The sequence below is a fragment of the Natator depressus genome, chromosome 23 (assembly GCF_965152275.1).
Source record: "Natator depressus isolate rNatDep1 chromosome 23, rNatDep2.hap1, whole genome shotgun sequence".
Classification (NCBI taxonomy): Eukaryota; Metazoa; Chordata; order Testudines; family Cheloniidae; genus Natator; species Natator depressus.
This window is the reverse complement of record NC_134256.1, coordinates 19,010,153-19,037,711: the sequence shown is the minus strand read 5'-3', so window position 1 is coordinate 19,037,711 and position 27,559 is coordinate 19,010,153. Positions and strand designations below refer to the sequence as shown.

The window sequence follows — 27,559 nt, the reverse complement described above, 5'->3', positions numbered from 1 at the left end:
GCCAGTGGGAGGACAAAGGGCCAAGGAAGGAGGACCCCGGGGACCTGACCAGCCGGTTCCAGCCAGTGAGGAACAAAGGACAGAAGAGAGGAGGCCCAGGTGGCCTGTTTAGCTGGGTCAGAAGACAAAGGGCGGAGGAGGGGCTGTAGGGGAAGGTGATATGGGGGGGTCGGCTGGCCCCAGAGCAGGGACTGACTGGCTCATGGGGGTGGGGAATGGGGCACGGGGCCTCTCCTCTAGGGGGCGCAGGCTCCCATCCAGCCCCAGGGCAGGGCCTGGCTGGCTCAGGGGGGCGGGAAATGGGGCACGGGGCCTCTCCTCTATCGGGCTGAGTTTTCTTGGAGTCCAGGGGGCAGAACAGGGGGGGCTGGGAGTCAAGACTCATGGGGTCTATCCCTGGCTGTGGGAGGGGAGGGGGGTCTACTGGTTAGAGCAGGGAGGGGTGGGAGTCAGGACTCCTGGGTTCTATCCTGGGCCCTGGAAGGAGAATGGGGTCCAGTGGGTGCTGAGCCCCCTGTGTTACCCATGCCCCCTGCGCGTGGGTAATGGCATCTGACCTGGTGGGCAGGGCTGGAAATCCCCCCAGCCCCGGGCCGAGCGGTTAGACCAGGCCCTACTTGAGCAGGGAGCCTGGGTCCAGAAGCAGCAGCTGCAATGCTTGGGCGAAGCTTCTGCTACAAAGGGGTCCCCTTCCCCGCGGACAAGGGCTGTGGGGTGAGCGGGGAATGAGGGGTCCAGGGTGTGGGAGGGGGCTCTGGGCCGGAGCAAGGGGTTGGTGTGCGGGAGGGGGTCAGGGCTCTGGGCTGGGAGTGCAGGCTCTGGGGTGGGGCTGGGGATGAGGGGTTTAGGGTGCAGGAAGCAGATCTGGCTTACCTCGTGTGGCTCCCGGTCAGCAGTGCAGCGGGGGCGCAGAGGCAGGCTTCCTACCTCTCCTGGCACCGCAGACCACGCAGCCCCCCCGGAAGCGGCCAGCAGCAGGTCCGGCTCCTATGCGGAGGCACACAAGCGGCTCCACGCAGCTCTCAACCGCAGGCACAGCCCCCCCACAAGAGAACAACTTTTCTCAATCTTTTTTATGGCAGCCTTTCAAGTATTTGAAGACCACGATCGTAACCCCACTTAATCTCCTCTTTTCCAAACTAAACATGCCCGGTTCCTCCAGCCTTTGCTCACGTGGCTGCATTCCCGCCCTTTCATCATCGTTCTCGCTCGCCTCTGGATCCTTTTTCCAGTTTCTCCACATCCTTTCTGCACAGCGGTGACCGGAGCTGGACGCAGCACTCCCGGCCTGCCCAGCGCCCAGCAGAGCAGGACTCTCACCGCCCGGGACTCGCACGCTGCCCCTCTCTTAATGCAGCCTAAAGCTGCCTTTGCTTTTTGTTTTGCAACGGCATCGCATGGCTGCCTCATGCTGAGGGCGTGATCCACCACTACTCCCTGATCCGTCTCCGCCGTGCTGCTGCCAGGCCCGTTCGCCCCCACCCTGCCCTGCTGCGCTTGGTTTTTCTTCCCTACGTGCAGCACCTCTGTCGGCTTTGGAACAGTTGGGTGACGGGGTGCTCCACGCGCCACGTGGCTGGCGCCTCCTGCTGGCTGTTCTCGGGAACAGCTCGATGCCCCTTCCGGCGGCTGCTTGCCATCCCTCCGCCTCTCTCTCTCTCTTGCTCCAGCAGCTTCTGCTGCCTCAGCCCTGCGGCCAGGTCACGGCGCGCGTGTTCCCCCGTTCAAAGTCTCCCTCCGCACCGGCGGCCTCAGGCAGACTCCCCTTCTCTGCCCAGCGAGAGCCACTCCCCCAGGGGCTGGCAGTGCCGGGCCGCAGCTGGCTGCTCTGGCCCCACGGCAGCCTCTGCGGGGGGCAAAAGGCGGAACTGCAGCACTTCTCGGCCAGAATATATTTTTTGCGGGAAAAATCAAGATTATGCGGGACAGATTAATTCTGCGCATTCGCAGATGCGCAGAATTCCCTGAGGAGTAAACAATGGTGAATGGTTCCAACACTGGTGTGACAGGTCGCCCCCCACTCCGGAGATGCCACGTGATGTATTGGGGTACCACAGAGCCCACCCGTTCCACCAGCCTGGGCTCCCTCACCCTGTCCTGCTGAGCCAGGCCCTCAAGCCTTCTCCGGCACATACACACACAGGTAGGGACACACCAGCTGCGGAAAGACACAGAAACTGAAACCAGCCCTGCATGGGAAAGCTTTCAGCTAAGGAATTGACCTGCACTCAGGTGCACACCCTCTCAGGGTGCAAACCCAAAATTGTTTTGTCTTGCGCTGCACAGAGAACTGTACTGCGTAAGCTAATTGAAATTTGCCTCCTCCCTCAATGTGGAGGAAGATATGCACAGCTTTTTCCCCCCACCCACCAATAATGAGTTCCACAAACTGGGTTTTGAGACAACAAAACAAGTTTATTAACTACAAAGGATAGATTTTAAGTTATTTTAAGGGATAGCAAACAGATCAAAGGCAGATTACTGAGCAAATAAAACAAACATGCAAACTATAGTTTAATACACGATAGAAACTGGCTACAAGCAGTAATTTCTCACCCTAAATATTCTTTTCAGCAGGTTGCAGAGTTTCTTGAAGACAAACTCCTCTTGCTTGCAACTTGAAGCTCCAGGTATTCCTTTCACAGGCCAGACACCTTCTAGCCTGGGTTCAGTCCTTTCTTCCCCAGATCAGTTTTAGGTGTTTTCAGCAGTCAGCTTGGGCAGGGATTCAGTGAAGAACCAACCCTGATTATCTCACTCCCCAGCCTTAAATAGGATTTACATAAGGCATGAATCCTTTGTTTCCCAGTTTGATCCCCACCTCCTACAAGTGGAAAACTACTATCAGTCCAAGATGGAGTCCAGTACCAGGTGACATGATCACATGACCCTGCCGTGTCAAAGCAGCCAGGAGTCAAAGGTTGTTTGGAGCATCCCAGGCAACATCTGAGGAAGGTGGGAGATTAGCATCTTCAAATCCTATTGTTCCCCCTAATGGTTCATTGACCAACCAGCCAGACTCATGGCGTTTTGTGTGTGGGTGTTCCTCAGGTGCAAACATTGTTGTAATTGGTACATTAAAGTTAGGAATATTGACTGATACAGAAATGATCCGTGCATACAAACAGGATAATCACATTCAGTAAATCATAACCTTTCCAATGATATCTTACATGACCCATCTTGCATAAAATACAACTCAGTAATGCCATATTCCTATCAAAAGCATATACCGATGACGAATATGAAGTGCCACACCTGGGTCAGTGGGGATCCTACCCAAACACACCAGCCTGTGCTCCGGCAACAGAACCGGACGAAAGTCTGGTGTCCCTGGGCTACTTCCTACCACAGCCTGGGTGGGCGGGGGGTTCTGCAGTCCAGGGGTCCTTTGTCTCCATGGGCTACACTGCGGACGACAGTCCTGGCACCACGTCTCCAGGGTTGGTTTTCCCCCGGGGGCAGGGCACTGCACAGCACAGAGTCAGCTCTGCATTCAGCAGCAGGCTGGAGACATCTGCCTCCTTCCCCTGAAGGGCCCTCCCTTTATACTTCCTGCCCCTCCCCGGTACTTCTGGGAAGGGGGCGGGGCACATTTGGCTCCACCCACCAGGGGGGAACATAGTGGTCCCTTGCTCTCAAGTCCAGAGGGAGACCATTCTGCTCACTACACCTCACTACACCGCACCTGCATTCCTCCGTTTCTCAGTGTATTATGTGATGGTACGGCCAATGGATGTGCTATTTCCTATACAATCAACTGATGCTCCTTAGACTGGAGTTGCAGGATTAGCGCAGTATATGATAGATAAGTAGGTGTGAGGGGTGTGTATTAGGTATTAGTAAAGCACGGTTAATAGCAAGGCCTACAGGCTGAGACCTGTACGATTTTAGCTTCGCCAGACTAGGCCAGAGGCTTAAGATGATTGCGTGACCTAGCAATAACCGCTAAGACCAAAGGTTACTGCATAAGATGTGCCAACAGGTGAGGTTATGGGAAAATGGATTGCAATAGGCACAAGGTATTGTCTAAAACCAACTGCCGCCTGATTGTAACATCTTTAAATGTCTGTCCTGACCGCAGGGTACCTGCCATGCGTAGCTGCATGTGAGACAAAAAGGAACTACAAACAACCTGTAAAAATGGGGCAGACCAATAATCACGGGGTGTGGAAGTGCAGCTAAGGAAAAGCGGGTTCACGCCTTGTGACGAAGCAGGGGATTTTCTTTGTTTTGTGCATGAGTACTGTGCGTGCCTCAGTTTCCCCTGTGTGCTGCCGTGTGTGTCATGAGGTGATGGGAGTGAGGGTTTGCCGGTGCAGAGGGCCAGGTGTGATCTCACCTAGCAGCCTGGACCCCAGACAACGGCCTGGACATGATAGATCTTAGCAACTGGTGACCCAGAGGCCCAGCCTGTGTTGGGAGCCAGCAAGTTCTGGCCAGTGGGAGGACAAAGGACGGAAGAGATGCCCCAGTGATCTGTTTGTGCGGAAGGAAGACACAGGGCGGAGGAGGGGCTGTGGGGAAGGTGATATAGGGGGATCAGCTGGAAGGAAGTTGCTTCTGGACTGGGGACAAAGAGGCGTCTGGCTGCACCTCGACTGGGACAGACCCACCTGAACTGGGACAGACCAGCTGGACGGTGCTGAGACTGGCCAGGCCCGAGGCCCCTGAGAACTGCCTAGGCTGGGTTCGGCCGTACAATAAACCCTCCTGTTTTACGCTGGCTGAGAGTCGCTGCAGGCTGGAGATCGGGGGGCATCGCTCCATCTGGTGGGGGTGGCCCCAGGTAGCCAGAGCAAGGGGACCCCCCAAGGGGGCTCACGAAGGGAGGCAGGCGGGCTGGAGGCTCTGAGAGGTGCAGTTCCAGGAGATGGTGGAACCCAGGGCTTAGCCCCCCACAGAGAGTGAACCCCGAGAAGGGCTGTCAGACGGAGGGGAGTTCCTCCCGGGGATCCTACAGAGCCGAGAGAGCTTGCAGGGGCCTGTGAGTCCGTGACACACCTTCATGCATAAACGGTGAGGTGGCAAAATTTGCAGATGATACAAAACTACTCAAGTTAGTGAAGTCGCAGGCAGACTGCCAAGAGCTACAAAGGGATCTCCGGAAAGTGGGTGACTGGGCAACAAACTGGCAGATGAAATTCAATGTTGAACAATGTAAAGTGATGCACGTTGGAAAGCATCATCCCAGCTCTACATATACAACGATGGGGCCTCAATTAGCTGTTACCAGGCAGGAGAGAGATCTGGGAGTCAGTGTGGAGAGTTCTCTGAAAACTTCCACTCAATGTGCAGCGACAGTCAAAAAAGCCAGCAGAAGGTTGGGCATCATTAAGAAAGGGATAGATGATAAGACAGAAAATATGATATCGCCTCTCTATAAATCCCTGGTACGCCCACACCTTGAATACTGCGTGCAGATGTGGTCGCCCCATCTCAAAAAAGATAGACTGGAATTGGAAAAGGTTCAGAAAAGGGAAACAAAAATGATGAGGGGTCTGGAACGGCTTCTGTATGAGGAGAGATTAAAACTTTTCAGCTTGGAAAAGATACAACTCAGGGGGGATATCATGGAGGTCTGTAAAAGCATGACTGGTGTGGAGAAAGTAAATCAGGAAGTGTTGTTTCCTCCTTTTCATATTACAAGAGCTAGGGGTCACCCAATGAAATGAATAGTCAGAAGGTTGAAAACAAACAAGAGGAAGTATTTCTTCACGCAATGCACACTCAGCCTGTGGAACTCCTTGCCACAGGATGTTGTGAAAGCCAAGATTATAACAGGGTTCGAAAAAGAACTAGATAAGTTCATGAGGATAGGTCCATCAATGGCTATTAGCCAGGATGGGCAGGGATGGTGTCCCGAGCCTCTGTTTGCTGGGAGGACGACAGGGGACGGATCACTCTCTGATTCCCTGTTCTGTTCATTCCCGATGGGGCACCTGGCACTGGCCACTGTCGCAGACAGGATACTTGGCTAGATGGCCCTTTGGTCTGACCCAGTGTGGCCGTTCTTATGTGTTAGGTGTAGTCAGAGCTACAATATCAAAGAGGGAAGACCCAAGGGAAACCCCAGCAGGAACCATCCCGCTAGCGACGCTTGTCTACTGCGAGGCCCATCGGAGCCGAGAACACCGGGGAGGATGTGAAGAAGGCCACAGCTGTAATTGTTGCACAGGGTTTTGTAGGATTTCTCTCTGCAGGACTTTACTTAGCACTGGGGCCGGCACTGATGGCCAGGGGAGAGCCCCCGAGTGACCTCTGCCCCCACTCCCTGCACCATAGCGCCCCCTAGTGCAGCAGTGGAATATTGGGGCCTAATGGGTTAGAACAGGTGGGCTGGGAGCCAGGACTCCTGGGTTCTGTCCCTGGCTCCGGGAGGGGAGTGGGGTTTAGTGGTTAGAGTAGGGGGGCTGGGAGCCAGGACTCCTGGGTTCTATCCCTGGCTCTGGGAGGGGACTGGGGTCTTGTGACTAGAGCGAGTGGGAGGCTGGGAGCCAGGACTCCTGCGTTCTATTTTGAAGGCTGGGCATTGCTCCCCGCTTTTCCTCTCAGCAGCTAGTTCCCAGCCTCCCAGGGCACCTGTGGACCCGGGCACTTGCCAATCCTGGCTGGGATCAGGGAAGGGCAGCGTGGGTGGGTGTGACCCAGCAATCTGGGCACAAGGAGTGCATGGGGTGGGGGTGGCAGGGAGCTGGACAGGGATCTATTGGGGGCAGGGAGGGCGTATGGCGGGGCGCACCGTGCCTGAACTGGAAAGGAAAGAAAAGGCTGGATGAGGAGCAGGGAGGCTCTGGCTGCCCCGGGGGCAACGCCATGCCCGGCCGCCTGGGCTCGTTTCCTACCTTTGTCTACCCTTGCCCCAGTAAAGACTGTGGTACGGATGGACCAATCTATGTCCCGAGCGGGTTACCCGAGGATGGGGAATAAACTGGAGGGGATGGTCCTGCCCCCCGCTACATAAGGGACAATAGACTGTTGAGGCGCCCTGCAGTAGGGACCAGGGAGGGGGGCTAACTGGGGGGCCCTACATCTAGGCGGGCTAGCAGAGAGGTAACATCACTTGCCCAAAACACTGGCAGAGAATAGAACCCAGGAGTCCTGGCTCCCAGCCCCACCACCACCACCTCCCAAACCACTGTACCCCACTCCCCTCCCAGAGCTGGGGATATAATCCAGGCATCCTCACTCCCAGCCCCCTCTGCCCTAACCACTAGCCCCCACTCCCCTCCCAGAGCCGGGGAGAGAACCCAGGAGTCCTGGCTCCCCGCCCCTACTGCGCAGTTTTGTGACAGCGTCCAAAGGGTTAACTGGAGCCCAGCCTCAGCCGGGAGGGGGAGGGGCGAGGAACCTTGGCTACAAAGGTCCCCACGGGCGAGCTCAGCTGCGCCCTGTCTGCTCCCCTCCCGGAGGGCTTCCAGCCGGAGGCTATGGCAGGTGAGACCGGGTGGGAGCCAGGACGCCTGGGTTCTCTCCCCGGCTCTGGGAGGGGAGTGGGGGCCAGTGGTTAGAGTGGGGGGAGGGGGCTGGGACTCCTGGGTTCTCTTCCGGGCTCTGGGAGGGGAGTAAGGGCTACTAGTGGTTAGAGCAGGGGGCTGGGAGCCAGGACTCCTGGGTTCTCTCCCCAGCTCTGGGACGGGAGGGCAGGGAGCCAGCAGGACTCCTGGGTTCTCTCTCTGGGATGGGAGTGGTGGCTAGTGGTTAGAGCAGGGGGGCCTGGGAGCCAGGATGCCTGGGTCCCGTTCCCCTGCTCTGGGAGGGGATTGGGGCCTAGTGTCTCTGGGGAGGGGGGTTGCCCCTGCCCTGAGTTGCCCCCTGCTGACGAGAGCCTTAGTCCTGCCCGGTATCAGAGTAACAGCTGTGTTAGTCTGTATTTGCAAAAAGAAAAGGAGGACTTGTGGCACCTTAGAGACTAAATTGGTTAGTCTCTAAGGTGCCACAAGTCCTCCTTTTCTTTTAGTCCTGACCTGCAGTCCCACCGTGGGCAGGGAATTTCTCTCCCACTCGGAGCAGGGGCCCATCTCCCCTGGTATCCCGGCTGTGCCCGGGCCCACCCCTCTGCTATGAGAGAGTCCCCCGGGTGGCCAGTGAAGGGTGAAGTCCTCCCATCTGGTGCCCTTTGAGCCCCCCAACAGCTGTTTCTCCTTCCAGCTGTTGCCGGGGGGCGGCTGGATCCCGGCTCGCAGCTGACCCTCAATGGGGCTGTGCTGGGGCTGCTGTTGAGCCACCCGGGGGGGCATCCCCCGGCGGGATTTCGGGAGGCTCTTCCACCAGCACCATGGCCGGCGCCTGGATCTGCCCCGGCACGGCTACCGCTTGCTGCGCCACCTGCTGGGTGACATGAAGGAGCTGGTGGTCCTGGACGAGGAGGGCAAGGAACCGTGGGTCAGGTGCCGGCACGCAGCCTGCGACCTGCTGCCAGAGGCCAAGCCCCCCAAGAGATGCCGCCATCACCCCTGGATCCACAAGGAGGCGCCACCCGAACAGCAGCACCCAGGGGCTCCTAAAGCAGGTGTGGTCATGGGTTGTGGGCGGGCTGCCCCCTACTGGGGGGAATGGGAATTGCATGTGGTGGCTGTGTGTCACCTAGCCCTTCCCTTGGTTGAGCGTAGCACTACGGGTGCTGTCTACACTACTAGGTGCTTCAGTGATTTTCAGGATAGATCTGTGTCAGGACTCCTGGGTCCTCTCCCTGGCTCAGGAAGGGGAGTGGGGGTCTAGTGATGAGAACAAGGCTCTGGTCCCAGTTCTGCCACCTGCCTTGGGCAAATTCTCTCCCTCTCCCCCTCGAAAATGGCAGAATAACTTTTGCCTACAGATTGCAAAGCTTAACCGCAGCTCTGGCTTTGATGCCCTCTGGCTGGAGGGCACAGTCCAGCCCTGAGAATGCCACTGTCTCTGGGGTGGAGCGTGTCAACTTGCTGTAACAAGGCAAACCATGTGGTCCTGCCTCTGCTTTGGGGCAGGTGAAATCAATGATGGGGCGCCTGGGGGTACCCTGAATGACCGACGGGCATCGTTTAAACAGGCCTGGTACAGAGCTGGCTGCAAAGGGGACGCAGGAAACCCCCCTCACTGAGAATCTCCGCCTTGAATGCGGGTGCCAGGTCCCAGGGAGCGACACTGTGCCTGGGGAATCGAGGCTGGTGGGAAATTGAACGCTACCCCCACCCAAGTTGGGAGTGAACTTGCACCCCTCTCCCACCGCCGCCCCCCGATTCTTTGCACAAGTCTCGAGTGATGAAGCTGAAAGACCCAGGCCTGTGCTATGGGGCCCAAGCGCCCCTAGAGGGAGCCTCGGCTCGATGCAAAATCTGCCCTGGCTTACAACAGCTCCCATGCGGAGCGGGTGCATTGCAAAGGGGTCCGGCTCAGTGCGACTGGCGCCCCCTAGAGGGGCTCGTGCGCCCTAACGGGGATGGCAGCATCTCACCGGGCATCTCTTCTCTCCTCTCCCTCCAGCTCCCAGGCCTTGGAACTCCTGCCACCACCTGGCTGCACCCCCGGACCATCCGCCGGCCGGATCTGCCCCCAGGCACCAAGCCTGCACCTGGCTGCCCCGAGTTGTCTCGCTGAGCCACTTCCCCAGCTCCCGCCTTCCTGTAGCCGCCCCTGCTAATCTTCACCAACCAGTCACTGGGTCTGGCAGCGTACCAGGGGGCAGCCCTGAATAGCCCTGCGCAGGCCCCCAGCCAGATGCCCCGCACCACCCTCCCGCCCAGCCAGCCCCCAGCTGGACCCTCCCATGGCCGAACGGGCTGAGCTGGAGCAGAATGTGGCGCGGGTCCTGCGGGGCCACCCCGGGGGCACTTCCCTCTTCCGCTTCCGCCAGGCCTACGGTGCCACCTACAGCCACCCCTTCCCCCTGGACAGCACGGCCTCGGTGAAGGAGCAGCTGGCGGCCATGCCGGGGGTTGTCAGGGTGGAGGGCTGGGGGGTGCAGACGATGCTCTTCCCGGTCTGCCCACAGGAGCTCCCCAGCGAGGAGACTGGTACGTGCTGGGAGTCGGGCAGGGTGCGGGGAGAAGGACAATCCCAGAGATCGAACCTGGGGAGCGAGGGCCTCTGCAGCTTGAGCTATGAGTCCGGGGAGGAGTCCTAGCCTGTGGGTCAGGCTGGGCTTGAGTGGGATGGAGCTAAGCAGGGCCAGGGGGCCTGGGCTGCGGGGAGCGGGGGGCTCAGCAGGGGGCGCTAGGCTGAAAGGAGTAGGGCAGGGGGCGCTGTGTGGCAGGGAGTGGGGTGGGAGGTTCAGCAGAGGGTGCAGGGTTGGAAGGGACCTCAGGAGGTCATCTAGTCCAACCCCCTGCTCAAAGCAGGACCAATCACCAACTAAATCATCCCAGCCACGGCTTTGTCAAGCCTGACCCTAAAATAACATAGACAACCTCGGCACATCCTCTCCCCCTCCCGGTGCGAAGCCCCCCACACCGGACCTACATGTGGGTCTGGACATGTGGGTCAGCTCGATGGGACGGGGCAGCAGTGGGGGGAGGGCAGCATCTCCTTTAAAGCTTCTTAGAAGCAGAGTTCTCTGGGGCTGGCGCTGCAAGGGGGGTGAGTCTGTCCCCCCCCTGGGGCCAGGTGCCCCATGGCTGCAGGGGGCTCTCACTGCGGGGCCCCCTGGGGCATGTTGATCACGGCGTACATGCTGGGCTGGGCAGACTCAGGGGCAGCTTTCCCCCTGTGAAAGTAGAATGAATTATATTGAAATTATAATTCATTAAAGAAAGGCTACTTGAAGGGTTTGTTGAAATAGAGTTGTCAGGAAGAGAAACATTAAGGAGCGTGAGACAATGGGTCCTCAAACTAATTAACTTAGAGCTCCTGCTGAGCTAGGAGATTGGTAAACGTTAGTATGCTAATAAGATATGTCTGTATATTTGTCAGTTTCTGCTTCTTTTTGTCCCTTATGTTAAATTGGCTTTGGCTTAGCTGTATAAATAAGTTAGCCCCTCTCTGAGGCTCAAGGTCACACCTGGGTGCATTAGCAAAGCGCTTTGCTAATAAACAGAGTGGTCTGACAAATTATGTGAGTCCTGAATCTGACTTTGACACCCCGCTTGGCCTGCAGCACCTGGACGTCCAGCTCGGCGTAGGTGAGTCCCTGGACACTGGGGTCGGGCTCCTGGGGCAGGGAGGGGAGAGAGTCACTGGGGGGGGGGGGGGTGTGTGTGTGAATCTACCAACACCCCAACACACACACAGAGCACAGGGTACACTCACACAAGCCCACCACTCTCCTACCAGCCTGACCCCCACCCCAAGCCACTAGGTGTGCCAGGAAAGGTGTATTTGTGGGGGGGGGGGCTGTGAGGGGGCTGCTGGGGCCCATGTGAGGCAAGGTTGGGGGGGTCAGGCCCCATGGGGGAACAGGGGACACTTACCAGGGTCTCTGGCTCTTTTCCCTCGTCGATAGAGGTGTCTGCGGAACAGAGACACTCGCTGAGCTGCACCCCCGGCTGGCCCAGAGCAGGACCCCACACACAGCTCTGACCCCCCACATCCATCCCGGGGGGGGGTCAGAGACCGGCACAGCCACCCCCTTCCTGCCCCACACCATGGGCCAGGGTCATTAGCCCAATGTTACAGAGAGGAAAACTGAGTCACAAAGATGTCGAGGGGGTTACAGTGGGGGTGGGGGGCTGGGAGTCAGAAGGCCTGGGTTCTCGCCCTGGCTCAGGAGGAGAGTGGGGTCTAGCTAGTGGTTAGAGCAGGGGGCTGGGAGCCAGGAGCGGACGGGGGAACTAGAGCGGGAAGGGAGGGTGGCCCCAGGGAGCTCCTGGGAGTCCAACACTCTCTCAGCTGACACCAGCTACCTCTAGTCCCGCCCAGCAGCAGCTGAAAATCAGACCCTGCCTCATATGGGTGGAGCCCCCATAAGCCCCGTCCCTCCCTGGGGTCCTGCCACACCCTGGTACCCCCTTGGGTGTGTTACTCACAGACGGGGTCTTGCTGAGCCGATGCCTTTAATGCCCCCATAGGGCTGGTGCTAAAAGAGACAATCCCCTTGTAAATGTCATATCCCCCCACCGCGGAGAGATTCCCCAACACACCCAGAGAGCCCCCCATCCTGCCTCACACTGAACCCAGTTCCCTAGAACCCAGGACTCCTGGTCACCCCCCAACACACACACCCACACCTCCCTGCTGTAACCACTAGACCCCCACTGCCCTCCCAGACGAAGGAGAGAACCCAGGAGCCCTGTGACCCCGGCAGGTCGACTGGGAGGGGGAGGAGCCGGGTTCCTACCTGCTGGGTCTCGGTGCAGCTCCTTTTCCTGCAGAGGGACATAAACCAGAATCCCCCATGAGTAGATCGGGATCCCCCGGTCCCAGCACAGGGCAGCAGGGGTGGGGGACAGCACAACACTGTAGCATCTGCCAGGGCGGGACAGATTAACTCGGGGGGGCTTTTCCTGTCCCTAATTCTCCCTCCTTAGTGACTCGCTATACCAAACCTGATCCATAAGTTGGCTCCCCTGGCACCCCATGTACCAGAGAGGCACGGTGTCGGTGGCTCTTTATAAAGGGACCCCTCGCCCGGCGCTGAGATGCGGCCACCTCTGGGGTGGGCTAAGGGGACTGGTTATATGGGGACCCCTCAGCCTGTGCTGAGATGCAGCCCCTTTGGGGTGGGACAGATGTGTGTGTAGAGGGAAAACCCATGCAGTTGAGCCCCCACCCCGCTCCTTGGCTTTCCCGGCACCGTCCCCCATCCAAGCCGTAACGCCATCCCGCCCCACTTAGCAGCAGGTTGAACCCTTTCGTCGCTGGGTGGGGCACTTACTGGCTCGGGTTTTTCTGAAGCAGAGGAAGGCCACCAGGAGGAGGAGGAGGAGGAGGCCGGCGGCTGCCACGCTTGTCCCAGCGATGATGTGGCTGGTCAGAAGTGCCGGAGGTCCCGATTCGCCTGGGAAACAGCAGCAGGCCGTGAGTGCCAGGAGGGGCTGGTCTGTTCCCCCCTGGCCCCTCCCACCCCAGGCAGCACCCAAGGGGCTGGGACACCGCAGGGCACAGCCAGGAGAAAATTCTATGGGGAGGATGTTGGGGGACCCCAGGGTATCAAGTGGGGTCAGATCAAGCAAGATTTGGGGGATTTGTAGTGCTAGGGGGCACTGGGCTGCAGTGGGTGGGGGGCTCAGTAGGGGGCGTTCACCCCATCGGTCAGAGCTGGGCCCATTGCCCCAGCACGGCACTGGGGGCGCTGTCTGATAAAGCCTGGCCGTCATTTCTAAGGCATTTCACCCCCTTCCTCATGGCCACACTGACTCAGGCCAACAGGCCCATCTAGCCTGGTATCCCGCTTCCCACGCTGGCTGCCCCGGCAGCCTCACAGGGACCTCCAGGGCACCACCCCCATGGCCACTGATGGGCCCAGCTGCCCCCAGAGGGGGCCTCCGGCTGCCCTGTTAGCGGGGCGGGTTCGTGTCTGAGCAGGAGGCTTCTCTCCCCTCCCAAATCCGTCGGCGGGGGCGGGGGAGTCACTGCTCCTGAGAACAGCCTCCATCCCTCCCCCTGGGCAACCACTGGGAGAAGCTGCCCCATAATCTGTGACTCAAGAGATTCTCCCCTGGTCCCACACTGGACTCTCACTCCCCGCTGCACCCCTGGGCCGGGGTGGGGGGACAGAGTTCTCGGGGCTTGGGGCCGCAGTTGGGGGGGCAGAAAGTAAAAAATGAGTTACGGGGCTGCAGTGGGGGGACGGAATGGGGCGGGAGCGGGGAAGGGGCAGAAAGGGGTGGGGCTGAGGGCGGGGCCGCAGGCCGAGGAGACAGCACTGGAGAGGGAGGGCAGGTGAAAAGGTGGGGAGAGACTCCCCCTTGCTCTGGCCCAGGGCCCCAGGAAACCTTGATCCAACTCTGCCCGTGACTCAGCATCGATCGTTACTGTCAGTCCCGGGGACGGGGGTTTGTGGCTGGGGACGGAGCTGGCTGGGCAGCCCCTGGGCCCTGATTCCTCTGTGCATCCCCAGTGCAGGGGCAGCCGGGGGAGCATCCCCTGGGAAAGGCCCCCTGCTCTGCAGCTCCCCCTGGGGGCAGGGATCCCCCCTCCCTCAGCTGTGAACCTCCAGCAGCTGCTGCTGCTCCCCCCCGCCTGGAGAACCCCCCAGTGACACTGTCCCCGCTCCCTGTCCAGGCGAGTCCTAGGGCTCTGGGCAGAGCCTGGCTCTGAGCATCCCATCTGGGTGCCGACCTTCTGAGGGTCTGGCTGGGAGCAGGGACGTGGAGCCGGGCCCCTCACCTGCTACCACCAGCTGCACGGGGTGGCTGGGCTGCGAGGAGATGAAGGGCTCTGATGGGGGCCGGTAGCTGCAGCTGTAGCTCCCTCCGTGCTGCCGGCCCACGGTGGGGATGTGGAACTCGGCCCCGTCCCCAGCAGAGTCCTTGTGTCGCGGCGGGTCCCGGTCTCCAGCTTTGTGCAGGAAGAACCTCACGTCCCGGCGCTGCCCCTGACACCGGATGGTGACGTTTGCCCCTGGGGCGGTGACCCCAGTGGGGCTCAGAGAGATGGAGGGTCTGGGTAAGCTGGGATCTGCGCACAGGAGACAGGCTGTGAGAGCCAGACCCGGGCACCCGCCCAGCCCCGGCCTCCAGCTGCAGAAGAGAAGAGTGAGGGGGGATTTGATAGCAGCCTTCAACTCCCTGAAGGGGGGCTCCAAAGAGGATGGAGCTGGGCTGTTCTCAGTGGGGGCAGATGACAGAACAAGGAGCGATGGTCTCAAGTTGCAGTGGGGGAGGTCTCCTTTGGATATTAGGAAACACTATTGTGACGGTGCCCCCATAAGGCTTTATGAAAATATACTTGTCAATGTATATATGACATAACTAGAATGTGTTTTATGCTACTGTCATAAATATAAAGGGAAGGGTAAACCCCTTTAAAACCCCTCCTGGCCAGAGGAAATCTCCTCTCACCTGTAAAGGGTTAAGAAGCTAAAGGTAACCTCGCTGGCACCTGACCAAAATGACCAATGAGGAGACAAGATACTTTCAAAAGCTGGGATGAGGGAGAGAAACAAAGGGTATGTGTGTCTGTCTATATTTTGTCTTTGCGGGGGATAGACCAGGAATGGAGTCTTAGAACTTTTAGTAAGTAATCTAGCTAGGTACGTGTTAGACTATGATTTCTTTAAATGGCTGAGAAAAGAATTGTGCTGAATAGAATAACTATTTCTGTCTGTGTATCTTTTTTGTAACTTAAGGTTTTTGCCTAGAGGGGTTCTCTATGTTTTGAATCTAGTTACCCTGTAAGGTATCTACCATCCTGACTTTACAGGGGGGATTTTAATAGGAAAAGAAGCAAATAGAAATTTAAAAAAGTCTTTTTGTAAGAAAACTGAATGCTTTTTCATTGTTCTCAGATCCAAGGGTTTGGGTCTGTTGTCACCTATGCAAATTGGTGAGGCTTTTTATCCAACATTTCCCGGAAAGGGGGGGTGCAAGTGTTGGGAGGGTTGTTCATTGTTCTTAAGATCCAAGGGTCTGGGTCTGTAGTCACCTAGGCAAATTGGTGAGGCTTTTTACCAAACCTTGTCCAGGAAGTGGGGTGCAAGGTTTTTGTGAAGTATTTTGGGGGGAAAGACGTGTCCAAACAGCTCTTCCCCAGTAACCAGTATTTGTTTGGTGGTGGTAGCGGCCAATCCAAGGACAAAAGGGTGGAATATTTTGTACCTTGGGGAAGTTTTGACCTAAGCTGGTAAATATAAGCTTAGGAGGTTTTTCATGCAGGTCCCCACATCTGTACCCTAGAGTTCAGAGTGGGGGAGGAACCTTGACAGCTACATATGCCACCTAACATATCTCTGTCAAGGTTATGACCTACTGAATCTATTCATCCTATTTGTATCCATGTGTCCTTATCGTATTCAAAGTTATGAGTATTGGCTGCGTACTTGTTTGATTCTGAGTAGGTTTTAGTGAAGCAGTTGGTCAGCTTCCTGAGAAAGGACTGTTCTCAGTCAGTGCCCAATCAAGAAGCCCTTAAGCCAACAATGAACTTGGAGATGCCAGTCCACATCTGGGCTTTCCCAGGAATGTGGCGTGGCTGGTAAGGAACTCAGTCATGCGTGGACATGTGACTTGCCCAGGTGACTCCAAAACTCCATTTTGTAGCTGGACTTTGCATAGGAGAGAGGAGGGGATCTCCACCCACAAGAGAGAGTCTATTTAAACCTCTGGAAGACCCCTCCATTTTTTATTCAGCTGGCTAAAGAGAGAGCCTCTCCACCCCCAAAGATACCTGAAAGAAACTGGAACAAAGGACAGTAACTACAGGGGATGTGAGTGATAGCTGGACCCAGACTAGAAGGAGATTTGTCTGTAAAAGGAAGCTTACTGGAACTGGTGAGGTTTTTATCTCTATTCAGTTTGATTAGACATAGACATGTGTGTTTTATTTTACTTTGCTTGGTAATTCACTTTGTTCTGTCTGTTACTACTTGGAACCACTTAAATCCTACTTTCTGTATTTAATAAAATCACTTTTTACTTATTAATTAACCCAGAGTATGTATTAATACCTGGGGGGTGGGGGGGGGCAAACAGCTGTGCATATCTGTCGATCAGTGTTATAGAGGGCGAACAATTAATGAGTTTACCCTGTATAAGCTTTATACAGAGTAAAACAAACTTATTTAGGGTTTAGACCCGACTGGGAGTTGGGCATCTGAGTGTTAAAGACAGGAACACTTCTGTAAGCTGCTCTCAATTAAGCTTGTAGCTTGTGGGATGTGATTCAGACCTGGGTCTGTGTTTCTGGCCAGCAAGCGCGTCTGGCGCAGCCAGGCAGGATTCTGGAGTCCCAAGCTGGCAAGGAGGGCAGGGGCAGAAGTAGTCTTGGCACATCAGTTGGGAGCCCCAAGGGGGTTTCTGTGATCTAACCCGTAACAACTATTTCACTAGGAGGGTGGTGAAGCACTGGAATGGGTTCCCTAGAGAGGTGGTGGAATCTCCATCCTTAGAGGTTTTTAAGGTCCGGCTTGACAAAGCTCTGGCTGGGATGATTTAGTTGGCATTGGTCCTGCTTTGAGCAAGGGGTTGGACAAGATGACCTCCTGAGGTCTCTTCCAACCCTAATCTTCGATGATTCCCCGTTGGGCCCTGGTAAGGGCAGATCCAGGGGCCCCCTGGCAGAGATTCTCTCCCAGATTCCAGAGTCCCCCTTACCCAGAAACATGGCCCTGTGACCTGGGCTCCCAGTCCCACACACATGGAGCCGCGGCTCCCGAGTTCTTGGGGTCCTCATATGCTGTGTGTGGCCCCTGCCGCATTCACTGCATGCCCCTCCGCCCCGAGCACAGGGCGACTCAGAAGCTGCTCACTGGAGCCTGGCACGATAAGGCCTGAGCCCCACAGAGGAAGGAAGTCAGCCCCCCCCGGAGGCATCAAAGCATCTTTATCCCCATTTTGCAGGGGGAACCTGAGTCACAGTCAGATTCACTTTCCTTCGTGAGCTCCCCGGGGCAGGGATGGTCTCTTCACTCTGTGTTTATGCAGCGCTGGGCACAAAGGGGTCCTGACCATGGCAGGGGCCCTACATGCTCCCCCAACACAAGGGATCCAGTGCTATCGAGGCCAGTGTTTGCAGAGGTCTCCACTAACTGTGGGCGTCTCCGTTTGTGGGCGGTAGGTCTGAGATCCCCCAAGATTGAGGCCCTCCGACAAAGAAGGACACTTTTGAAAACCGCGATGTGCTCCCATCAGACAGAGTCTGTGGCCGCGCCAGGAGAACAGAGGGGAGGGGATCACGGGATTAAATAGCGACTCACGGTTCCTACGCACAAGGGGCAGCGTTAACGTCACCTCCCTGCCCCAAGTCCCAAGGGGCTGCTGCTCCCCCCTGGCTGGGGAACCCCCCAGTGACTCCGTCCCCGCTCCCTGGCTGGGCGTCCCCTCTGCTGGGTCATGCCTCAGGGAAGAGCCTGGCTCTGAGCATCCCATGTGGGTGCCGACCTTCTGAGGGTCTGTCTGGGAGCGGGGACTTGGAGCCGGACCCCTCACCTGCTACCACCAGCTGCACGGGGTCGCTGGGCTGCGAGGAGATGAAGGGCTCTGATCGGAGCCGGTAGCTGCAGCTGTAGCTCCCTCCGTGCTGCCGGCCCACGGTGGGGATGTGGAACTCGGCCCCGTCCCCAGCAGGGTCCACGTGTCGCGGCGGGTTCAGGTCTCCAGCCTTGTGCAGGAAGAACCTCACGTCCCGGCGCTGCCCCTGACACCGGATGGTGACGTCTGCCCCTGGGGCAGTGACCCCAGTGGGGCTCAGAGAGATGGAGGGTCTGGGTAAGCTGGGATCTGCGCACAGGAGACAGGCTGTGAGAGCCAGACCCGGGCACCCACCCAGCCCCGGCCTCCAGCTGCAGAAGAGAAGAGTGAGGGGGGATTTGATAGCAGCCTTCAACTCCCTGAAGGGGGGCTCCAAAGAGGATGGAGCTGGGCTGTTCTCAGTGGGGGCAGATGACAGAACAAGGAGCGATGGTCTCAGGTTGCAGTGGGGGAGGTCTCCTTTGGATATTAGGAAACACTATTGTGACGGTGCCCCCATAAGGCTTTATGAAAATATACTTCTCAATGTATATATGACATGACTAGAATGTGTTTTATGCTACATATGCCACCTAACATATCTCTGTCAAGGTTATGACCTACTGAATCTATTCATCCTATTTGTATCCATGTGTCCTTATCGTATTCAAAGTTATGAGTATTGGCTGCGTACTTGTTTGATTCTGAGTAGGTTTTAGTGAAGCAGTTGGTCAGCTTCCTGAGAAAGGACTGTTCTCAGTCAGTGCCCAATCAAGAAGCCCTTAAGCCAACAATGAACTTGGAGATGCCAGTCCACATCTGGGCTTTCCCAGGAATGTGGCGTGGCTCGTAAGGAACTCAGTCATGTGTGGACATGCGACTTGCCCAGGTGACTCCAAAACTCCATTTTGTAGCTGGACTTTGCATAGGAGAGAGGAGGGGGTCTCCACCCACAAGAGAAAGTCTATTTAAACCTCTGGAAGACCCCTCCATTTTTTCTTCAGCTGGCTAAAGAGAGAGCCTCTCCACCCCCAAAGATACCTGAAAGAAACTGGAACAAAAGACAATAACTACAGGGGATGTGAGTGATAGCTGGACCCAGACTAGAAGGAGATTTGTCTGTAAAAGGAAGCTTACTGGAACTGGTGAGGTTTTTATCTCTATTCAGTTTGATTAGACATAGACATGCGTGTTTTATTTTATTTTGCTTGGTAATTCACTTTGTTCTGTCTGTTACTACTTGGAACCACTTAAATCCTACTTTCTGTATTTAATAAAATCACTTTTTACTTATTAATTAACCTGGAGTATGTATTAATATCTGGGGGGTGGGGGGGGGCAAACAGCTGTGCATATCTCTCGATCAGTGTTATAGAGGGCGAACAATTTATGAGTTTACCCTGTATAAGCTTTATACAGAGTAAAACAAACTTATTTGGGGTTTAGACCCGACTGGGAGTTGGGCATCTGAGTGTTAAAGACAGGAACACTTCTGTAAGCTGCTCTCAATTAACCTTGTAGCTTGTGGGACGTGATTCAGACCTGGGTCTGTGTTTCTGGCCAGCAAGCGCGTCTGGCGCAGCCAGGTAGGATTCTGGAGTCCCAAGCTGGCAAGGAGGGCAGGGGCAGAAGTAGTCTTGGCACATCAGTTGGGAGCCCCAAGGGGGTTTCTGTGATCCAACCAGTAACAACTATTTCACTAGGAGGGTGGTGAAGCACTGGAATGGGTTCCCTAGGGAGGTGGTGGAATCTCCATCCTTAGAGGTTTTTAAGGCCCTGCTTGACAAAGCCCTGGCTGGGATGATTTAGTTGGCGTTGGTCCTGCTTTGAGCAGGGGCTTGGACAAGATGACCTCCTGAGGTCTCTTCCAATCCTAATCTTCGATGATTCCCCGTCTGGCCCTGGTAAGGGCAGATCCAGGGGCCCCCTGGCAGAGATTCTCTCCCAGATTCCAGAGTCCCCCTGACCCAGAAACCTGGCCCTGTGACCTGGGCTCCCAGTCCCACACACATGGAGCCATAGCTGCCTAGTTCTTGGGATCCTCATATGCCGTGTGTGGCCCCTGCCTCATTCACTGCATGCCCCCTCTCCCCCCCGCCCCCGAGCACACGGCGACTCAGAGGCTGCTCGCTGGAGCCTGGCACAATAGGGCCTGAGCCCCACAGAGGTAGGAAGTCAGCCCCCCCCGGAGGCGTCAAGGCATCTTTATCCCCATTTTGCCGGGGGAACCTGAGTCACAGTCAGATTCACTTTCCTTCGTGAGCTCCCAGGGGCAGGGATGGTCTCTTCACTCTGTGTTTATGCAGCGCCGGGCACAAAGGGGTCCTGACCATGGCAGGGGCCCTACATGCTCCCCCAACACAAGGGATCCAGTGCTATTGAGGCCAGTGTTTGCAGAGGTCTCCACTAACTGTGGGCGTCTCCGTTTGTGGGCGGTAGGTCTGAGATCCCCCAAGATTGAAGCCCCCCGACAAAAAAGGACACTTTTGAAAACCGCGATGTGCTCCCATCACACAGAGTCTGTGGCCGCGCCAGGAGAACAGAGGGGAGGGGATCACGGGATTAAATAGCGACTCATGGTTCCTACACACAAGGGGCAGCGTTAAAGTCACCTCCCTGCCCCAAGTCCCCAGGGGCTGCTGCTCCCCCCTGGCTGGGGAACCCCCCAGTGACTCCGTCCCTGCTCCCCGGCTGGGCATCCCCACTGCGGGGTCATGCCTCAGGGCAGAGCCTGGCTCCGAGTGTCGCATTAGCACCTGTGAGGGTCTGGCTGGGGCTGGGAATGGGGATGCCGAGCCGGGCCCCTCACCTCTCACCACCAGCTCCACGGGGTCGCTGGGGGACGATGCGGCGGACGGCTTTGATCTGTTGTGATAGGAGCAGCTGTAGCTCCCGCCGTCCTCCCAGCGCACGTTGCTGATGGGAAACACAGCCTCCAACCCGTTCGGATCCACAGGTGGGAAATGGCGTCCCTCTTTATTCAGCACGAACCGCATGCCCCGGTGCTGCCCCCGACACCAGACGGACACGGCTCCCCCCAGGGAGACCCCCCCCCTAGGGCTCAGGGAGATGCTGGGTTTGGGGTAGCTGGGCTCTGCAGGGGGAAGCAGACAGGCCGTGAGACGCAGGCCCCGTCACCCAGTCCTGGGGCCCGTCCTCACCACGCAGCCTCTGTGGGGGGTCAGACCCGGCGGCCCTGGGGACGGGCTCTTGGGTGCCTTTCCACAGGGGCCCAGAGTTTCCTCTGAGCTCTCGGCTAACAGCATGAGACACGGAGCATCCCCAGCCCCTGGGGGCCCAAAGCTCTGCTCCCAAGTGGGTGACAGACCAGTCCAGTCTCTAGGGGTCCATTCACGCCCTGGCTTCTCTGCTGGGAGGGGGCTGGGAGCCAGGACTCCTGGGTTCTGTCCCTGGCTCTGGGAGAGGAGTGGGGTCTGGGTGGGAGAGCAGGAGGATGTGGGCCAGGACTCTGGGTTCTGTGCACATGTAATGGGACTGTCGTCCGCTTACTGACATTCACTCGGGGTGTTTTGGTTGCTAGCTCCCAGCACCAAGGGGAAGGGTCGATGGGAATCCAGGACCCTGAGACCGACAGTCCCCAGGAACAATGGGGACAGGCCAACGCTCCAGGTGAGCCTGATTGCCAGGGCCAGCGGGCTAGTCAGGAATCCAGGGGCTCCCGTCCTCTGGGTGAGCTGGAATTGCCTGGGGCAGACAGAGGGGGGCCGAGCTGAGCTGGGAGCACCCAGAGCCGGGCCAGCCAGAGGGGCCAGAACAGCAGCCCGGGGAGGAGGTCCCTGCTGGGAGCAGAGTCAAAGCAGCAGCCCACAGAGCAGCCCTGTCCTGGGAGCGGAGCTGCAGCCACCGGAGCCCCAGACACGCTGGCTGTGACGTCCCCGGGCCACAGAGCGGGGTGACGGGTTTTCCTTTCACCTTCCCCATTCTTTTCCTTATTTTTCAAAATTGATTCTTGTGTAATAAATTGTCTGTAATGATCAGGGGGTCAGGGAAGCGTCCAGCGCAGAGAGAGCACCCGGGAGAGGGGACACCCTCGCACCTTCCTGAAGTGACCACAACAAGGTTGGGGGTCGAGCCCCCCGGGAATCTGGGGCCCAGCCTTGCCGGGGTTACGAGGACTCTGCCACACGGCAGGGAGGAAGGGGAGCCCTCCAGGTCAGGCAGGCCGCTGGGTAAAGGGAGTGGGAGCGAGGACTCAGATCCTTTCGCTAGCCAATCCCACCGGGGCGGGTATAAGCCAGGAAAGTTCCCCACAATAGCGGGACCATTCCCCCGCTTACACACAGCACCACCCCTGACTTGTAGGGGACTGTGCAAGTCTCTACTATCCACTGAGGTTTATAACCTTCAGCTCCGCCCGTCACCCCCTAACTGATGTGTTACCTGGGAAAGGCCCCCCTGCTCTGCAGCTCCCGCTGGGGGCAGGGATCCCCCCTCCCTCAGCCCTGAATGTCCAGTGGCTGCTTCTCCCCCCGGCTGGGGAACCCCCCAGTGACTCTGTCCCCTCTGCTGGGCTCAGGGCAGAGCCTGGCGCTGAGCGTCCCATCAGTGCAGAGACCCACCTTTCCCCAGGCCTTGGGATCGCGGGGTGGGCGGCTGTGAGTGCAGGGGAGGGAGGTGTTGGGGCGGGGGCTGATCTGGGGGGGTTCTCCCCCACAGCTGCACTGACCACGTTTCGGTAACTCCAAGGGGATCTAGAGCCCACAGATGGGCCCTGTTAGCATTTGTATGAGCTGAAATAAATCCACATCCCCCCCCCACCTCCGCAATCTTCCCAGCCTTGGGGGGCAGGACACTGAACCAGTGGATGGTTCCCATCTGCTTTGTCAGACCCCGGGAGCCAAGGTCGGCTCCTCGCTACTCCCTGGTGGGGTGGGGCAGAGAAGAACTGGGACGGGTCTGAGCGCCCAGGGAGAGTTTGTGTTGAGTTTTGGGTAAGGTTCAGGACTCAGATCCCCTCCCCCATCCTTGATGTTACTGTCCTCCCCCCAGACTGATACTCACCTCCCCACGCCCCGCTGTGACCGGCCAGCCAGCAGCCTGGAGAGGAGACGGCTCGTTAGTGACCAGATCCCAGAGCAACTGGATCCCACATCCTGGTCTCATTTCCACCCCACCCCACCCCGCCATGGGCACACACCCTGGTCTCAGATCCCCCCTCCATGGGCACATGCCCTGGTCTCAGATCCACCCCTCCATGAGCACATGCCCTGGTCTCAAATCCCCGCTCCTTGGACAGACGCCCTTTTCTCAGATCCACCCCCCACATAGACACACGCCCTGGCTGTCTCCGATACCTACCGAGGAAGAGGACGGTGAGAGCAGATGCCATGATGGGGCAGTGGGGGGCCCCTCAGTGCTGCCACCAACACCCCAGTGCTGAGCTCCACTGAGCCTGAGGCCCGAGTGCGAGGGGAATGAGGAACTGCGCCGGGGGCTGCAGCCCCAGGAAGCCCGTGATGCGCTCGACCCCTTTCTTCCCATCAGCTGGTTTCTCTTCAATCTCCAGCCCAAATCTACCGCAGTCAGAGCAAAGCAGGCTCCCTGCAACGCCCAGCAAACCACATCCCCTCCTGCAGCTCCCTGATCCCACGCCACCCCCCATAACCCCAGGCCCCACATGGGAGTTGCCCAGTCCGGGGACCAGCTGGGAACAGGGGAATCTCAGGAGGTGTCAAGAGGTGTCCAGGCTGCCCTGAGCTTTTCCAACAGGCCCATCTAGCCTCCCTGGAGTAGCAGCTCAGAGCAGAGGAGGGCTTCTACCCCCACACACAGTGCCCCCCACAAAGAAACCCTCTCCCAAGGAGCGGGACAGAGATTCCTTCCTGACCCAGCTGGGCCCAGCCCCAGCCCTGGAGCATGAGGGTGGAGGGACCTGGCCAACCTCCTTCTCAGGTACCATCGCTGCACACGCCGTTCTTAGCTGAGTGATGTGGCACAGAGACACGACGGGGGGTTTGAGGGGGGTGGGAGTTGTGGTTTCTGGTCCCTGTGAGCAGGGGAGGGAGGGGTAAATGTAGATCCTGAGTTGATAAAGGAGCAATGGATAAATCTGGGAAGGGGAAGTCTGGCCAGAGCCGGCGCTCGCTTCCTGTTTCTGCTATTGCCAGTGAAATTCTGTGTAAACCTGATTCCCGGCACCTACCCTGTTCTATACCCTGGCTCTGGGAGGGGAATGGGGTCTAGTGATTGGGGGGTGGGGGTGGGGGTGGCTGGGAGCTAGGACTCCTGGGTTCTCTCCTGCCTCTGGTTGGTGGGGTGGGGTCTAGTGCTAAGAGAAAAGGACGCAGAGTTGAGCCAGCCCCCTAGAGGTGAAAGGCCCCGTGTCCCTTCCCGATTCCATACCCGGGGCAGTGGGTCTGCGCATCTCAGGGCCCAGGGCAGAGCTCACCTCAGGATGCTGCAAAAGGGACACGGGGGGTGGGGGGGAGCCAACCAGCCCCCCAGAAAGGGGAGAGGGCAAGATCACGGGGACAGAGCTCAAGAGAAACTCCTCCCACACCCGCGGCAGATGCCCAAGCTCTGGCTCCCCAGCTTGTTTACCCTTCACCCCCCACCCCCAACATTCATGCCTTGGGATCCTCAGCCCCCTGGCCTGTATCCCCTCCCCCGTACTTGTCTCACCATCCCGTGTGCCCTCATGTCCCTGTACCCATCTTTCTGCCCCCTAGCCTGGGTCCCTGTGACGAAGTGGGACTGTTCTTAATGTTTCCTCTGAATACTGTAGGGGTGCCTCAGTTTCCCCTATGCATTTCTTCAGTCTCTCAGTGGTGGGATAAGGCGTTGTAATTGTTTCAGAGCAAAGGGCCAGTGTACATAAATGGCCGACACTCTGTCTCCTGGCAACTGATGGCCTGGGCCCTTCCCCCCTGCAAGGTGAGAGATAAAGGGTTGGAGAACAAAGGAATCAGGTGCCCCCCTGGCCCGGGAAAGGGACAAAGCCCAGAGGAGGAGGGGCTGGAGGGAGTTTCAGTTTGGGGCTGGCTGGGGACCTGGAGTGAATGGCAGAGGTGGTTGTCTGGCTTACTGCCCCCTGAAATTGACCCGACTGAGGCAGGGGGACCCCGCTGCAGAGAGAGGAGGGGGATGGACAGCGGGGAGGCGGGCAATAAATGCCATTATTCCAGTGGCAGGGAAGACGCAGGCTCCCCGCTGTCCACTGACAGCCCTGGGCAGAGACTGGCCCGATAGGCGCTGTCCAGGGGCTGCTCCGCGGGGAGCCCAATGAGCCCAGCACAAGGGCAGTTCCTCTAACTGGTGCTGCAGGGGCTGGTGCTCGTCGGGTTCGGGGTTCAATCCTGGGGTGTTGCTGTCAGGTCAGGAGCTGTTGGGGGGGGATTCACCGAGGCAGGGGTGTTTGGGAGCAGGAGGTTTTGTGCCGGCGTTTCACCCCCGCAAGGGGGAACAGCTCGTCCCCCGTGGATATTTTCTTCTCTGCACGGCTGGATCCAGGCTCCTGGGGGTGCAGAGAGATGGCAGGTTAGAGGGGCCCATGTCGCACTAGGCCCAGCCCCTGGGGGCAGCAAGGGGCACAGAAGTGGGGGTCACCTCACCTAGGACACCACCCTCGGGCGGCTGTAGTGGGCCTCAGCCAAGATCAGCCCCACGATGAGCAGGACCATGGTGCTCAGCGCCAGGTGGGCGATGTCGGGGTGGGTGAAATCTGGGCATCCCGGGGGGGCTGCTGCTGGGGGAAGGGAAGAGTCACTCGGCGGCTCAGATGGGGAGATCAGCAGCTGGGGGCCAAAGAGCATGGGTGAACTGCCCCCCTGAGCCACCCGGCACCCAGGGGCCTGGCCAGGGGACTGTGACAGTCAGAGATGCAGGGTCCCAGGCCCCCCAGGACAGGGAACCACCCCAGCTCCCTGTCCCCGTAGGACCCCTCAGGCCACCCCCACAGGTGCCTCTGCCCCGGCCTGTCTGCTGCGCAGTGAGCCCATCCCCGAGGTATCTCGGCTGCTGCCAAACACAGCCAGGCAGGGCGCCCGGGGGGAGGCTGGTACATAACCCGCTGCTCCCCCCATCCTGAGGGGAGCAGCCAGAGGCCGCAAAACATCTGTGGGGGATGGGTCGGGGGTCCCCTGGGACCCCCGTGGGGGAGGGCAAGCAAGAGCAGAGGGAATTCTGGAAAATGGTCACCCCTATTGCCAGGGGGAGATCATGGGGCCCAGGGAGGGGGCTCATTCCCCCAGCCCCTGTGCACCCAGCAGGGCCCAGCCCCCACAGCCCCGTCCCTCCCCTGGGATCCCCCCACAGCTCCCAGGCAGTGACCTGCAGGGCAGCAGGCCTCCGGGGAGCTGAGGGCCTGGCAGTGGGCGAGGGGCAGTGGGTCTGTTTCTCCTTCCCCCCATGTCAATGAGCCCCTCCCTGTGGAGCCTGGGCCTCATCCACCCAGATTCACTCCCCCGTCATTCCCTGCAACCAGCCCCTGCCCCTGGGCACCACAAGGCTGTTTCCAGGGCTGGCTGGACGGTGATTCCCGCCCCGGCCCTGGTACCTGGCCCTGCGCTGCTCGGGCGGGTGGGAGCTGGCGCCGCTCCAGGCTGGATCAGGGCCGTTCCCTCCAGCGTACACCAGGGCTTGGGGAGGGGAAGAAACAGCGACTCAGCGATCTCCCCCACCTGCTGACTCAGCATCCATCTTCACTGTCATTCCCAGGGAGAGGAGGGATGGATTTTAGTTGGTGGAGAATGGGGACCCCCCGCCCCGTTCCCTCCCTGGGGGGGACGCTCACTTCCTCCTGTTTGTCTCTAGCAGAGGCAGGCCAGGAGGTGCCATTCACACCTGGAGTCACTGCAGAGCCGGTCTCGGTGCGGCTGTTCCTATTTGGGAGGAGGAACGTCCCTGTGTCTAGAGAGCTAAAGGGGAGCTCGTCTGCCAAATGGGGCTGTATCAAACCGGGGGGGGGCGGCTAATCCAACAGCCCAGACTTGCTCTGAGATCACCGTGGGGGGGCGGCTGGGAACCACACGGGATTCGTCATTTCAGGTCCAGTTTTCATGTAGACAAGGTTTTAGTCCATCTTTCTATCCCTCACCAAACACGCTCCCATCTGTCCACCTCCCTACTTTCCCACAGACCCATATTCCCACCGACCCGTAGCCATTCGTCCCCATGGATCTGTCCATCACCCTCTATATAGAAGAAATGAACACATTAGCTCTGTCTGCAGGGACCATCCCCCTCCAAACAGCCCGACTGGCCCCGTGGGCGTCGGAGCGGGGAGCCCAGTTCCCTGGGGGATGAATTGTTCCATTTCTCCGGCTCACCTTCTCCCTCCGGCTCCATCATGGGGGGATCCGGCTGCTGGGGCCCAGCTGGGTCGGTTCCCTCAGTGGGATGAAATCGAGCGTGGGCTGGGGCTGGGGAGGGACGGAACCAGCACCCAGGCCCGGGTGAGAAGAGGCTGAAACAGTGACTCAGCGACTGGGCCCCTCGCCCCACGACCAGGCGTTTGTTATGGGTTTAATTGTCCAGGCTGGTGAGGAGTGCATTCAGCGCTGGGGCCGGAGCCAGCTGGG

At 58.4% G+C, this 27,559-nt stretch overlaps 1 protein-coding gene across 1 annotated transcript; it reads right to left on the bottom strand.

Moving 5' to 3' along the window:
• Nucleotides 1–10,605: 10,605 nt before the first annotated feature.
• On the bottom strand, nucleotides 10,606–23,370 carry LOC141976874 (T-cell-interacting, activating receptor on myeloid cells protein 1-like). The gene is made up of 8 exons (XM_074938040.1): nucleotides 23,340–23,370; nucleotides 20,830–21,114; nucleotides 18,000–18,290; nucleotides 14,242–14,532; nucleotides 12,788–12,910; nucleotides 11,385–11,422; nucleotides 11,048–11,125; nucleotides 10,606–10,653 (listed from the first exon to the last, which is right to left on the bottom strand). The coding sequence occupies exons 1-8, from the start codon at nucleotides 23,368–23,370 to the stop codon at nucleotides 10,606–10,608; spliced, it is 1,185 nt and encodes a 394-aa protein (XP_074794141.1).
• Nucleotides 23,371–27,559: the final 4,189 nt, after the last annotated feature.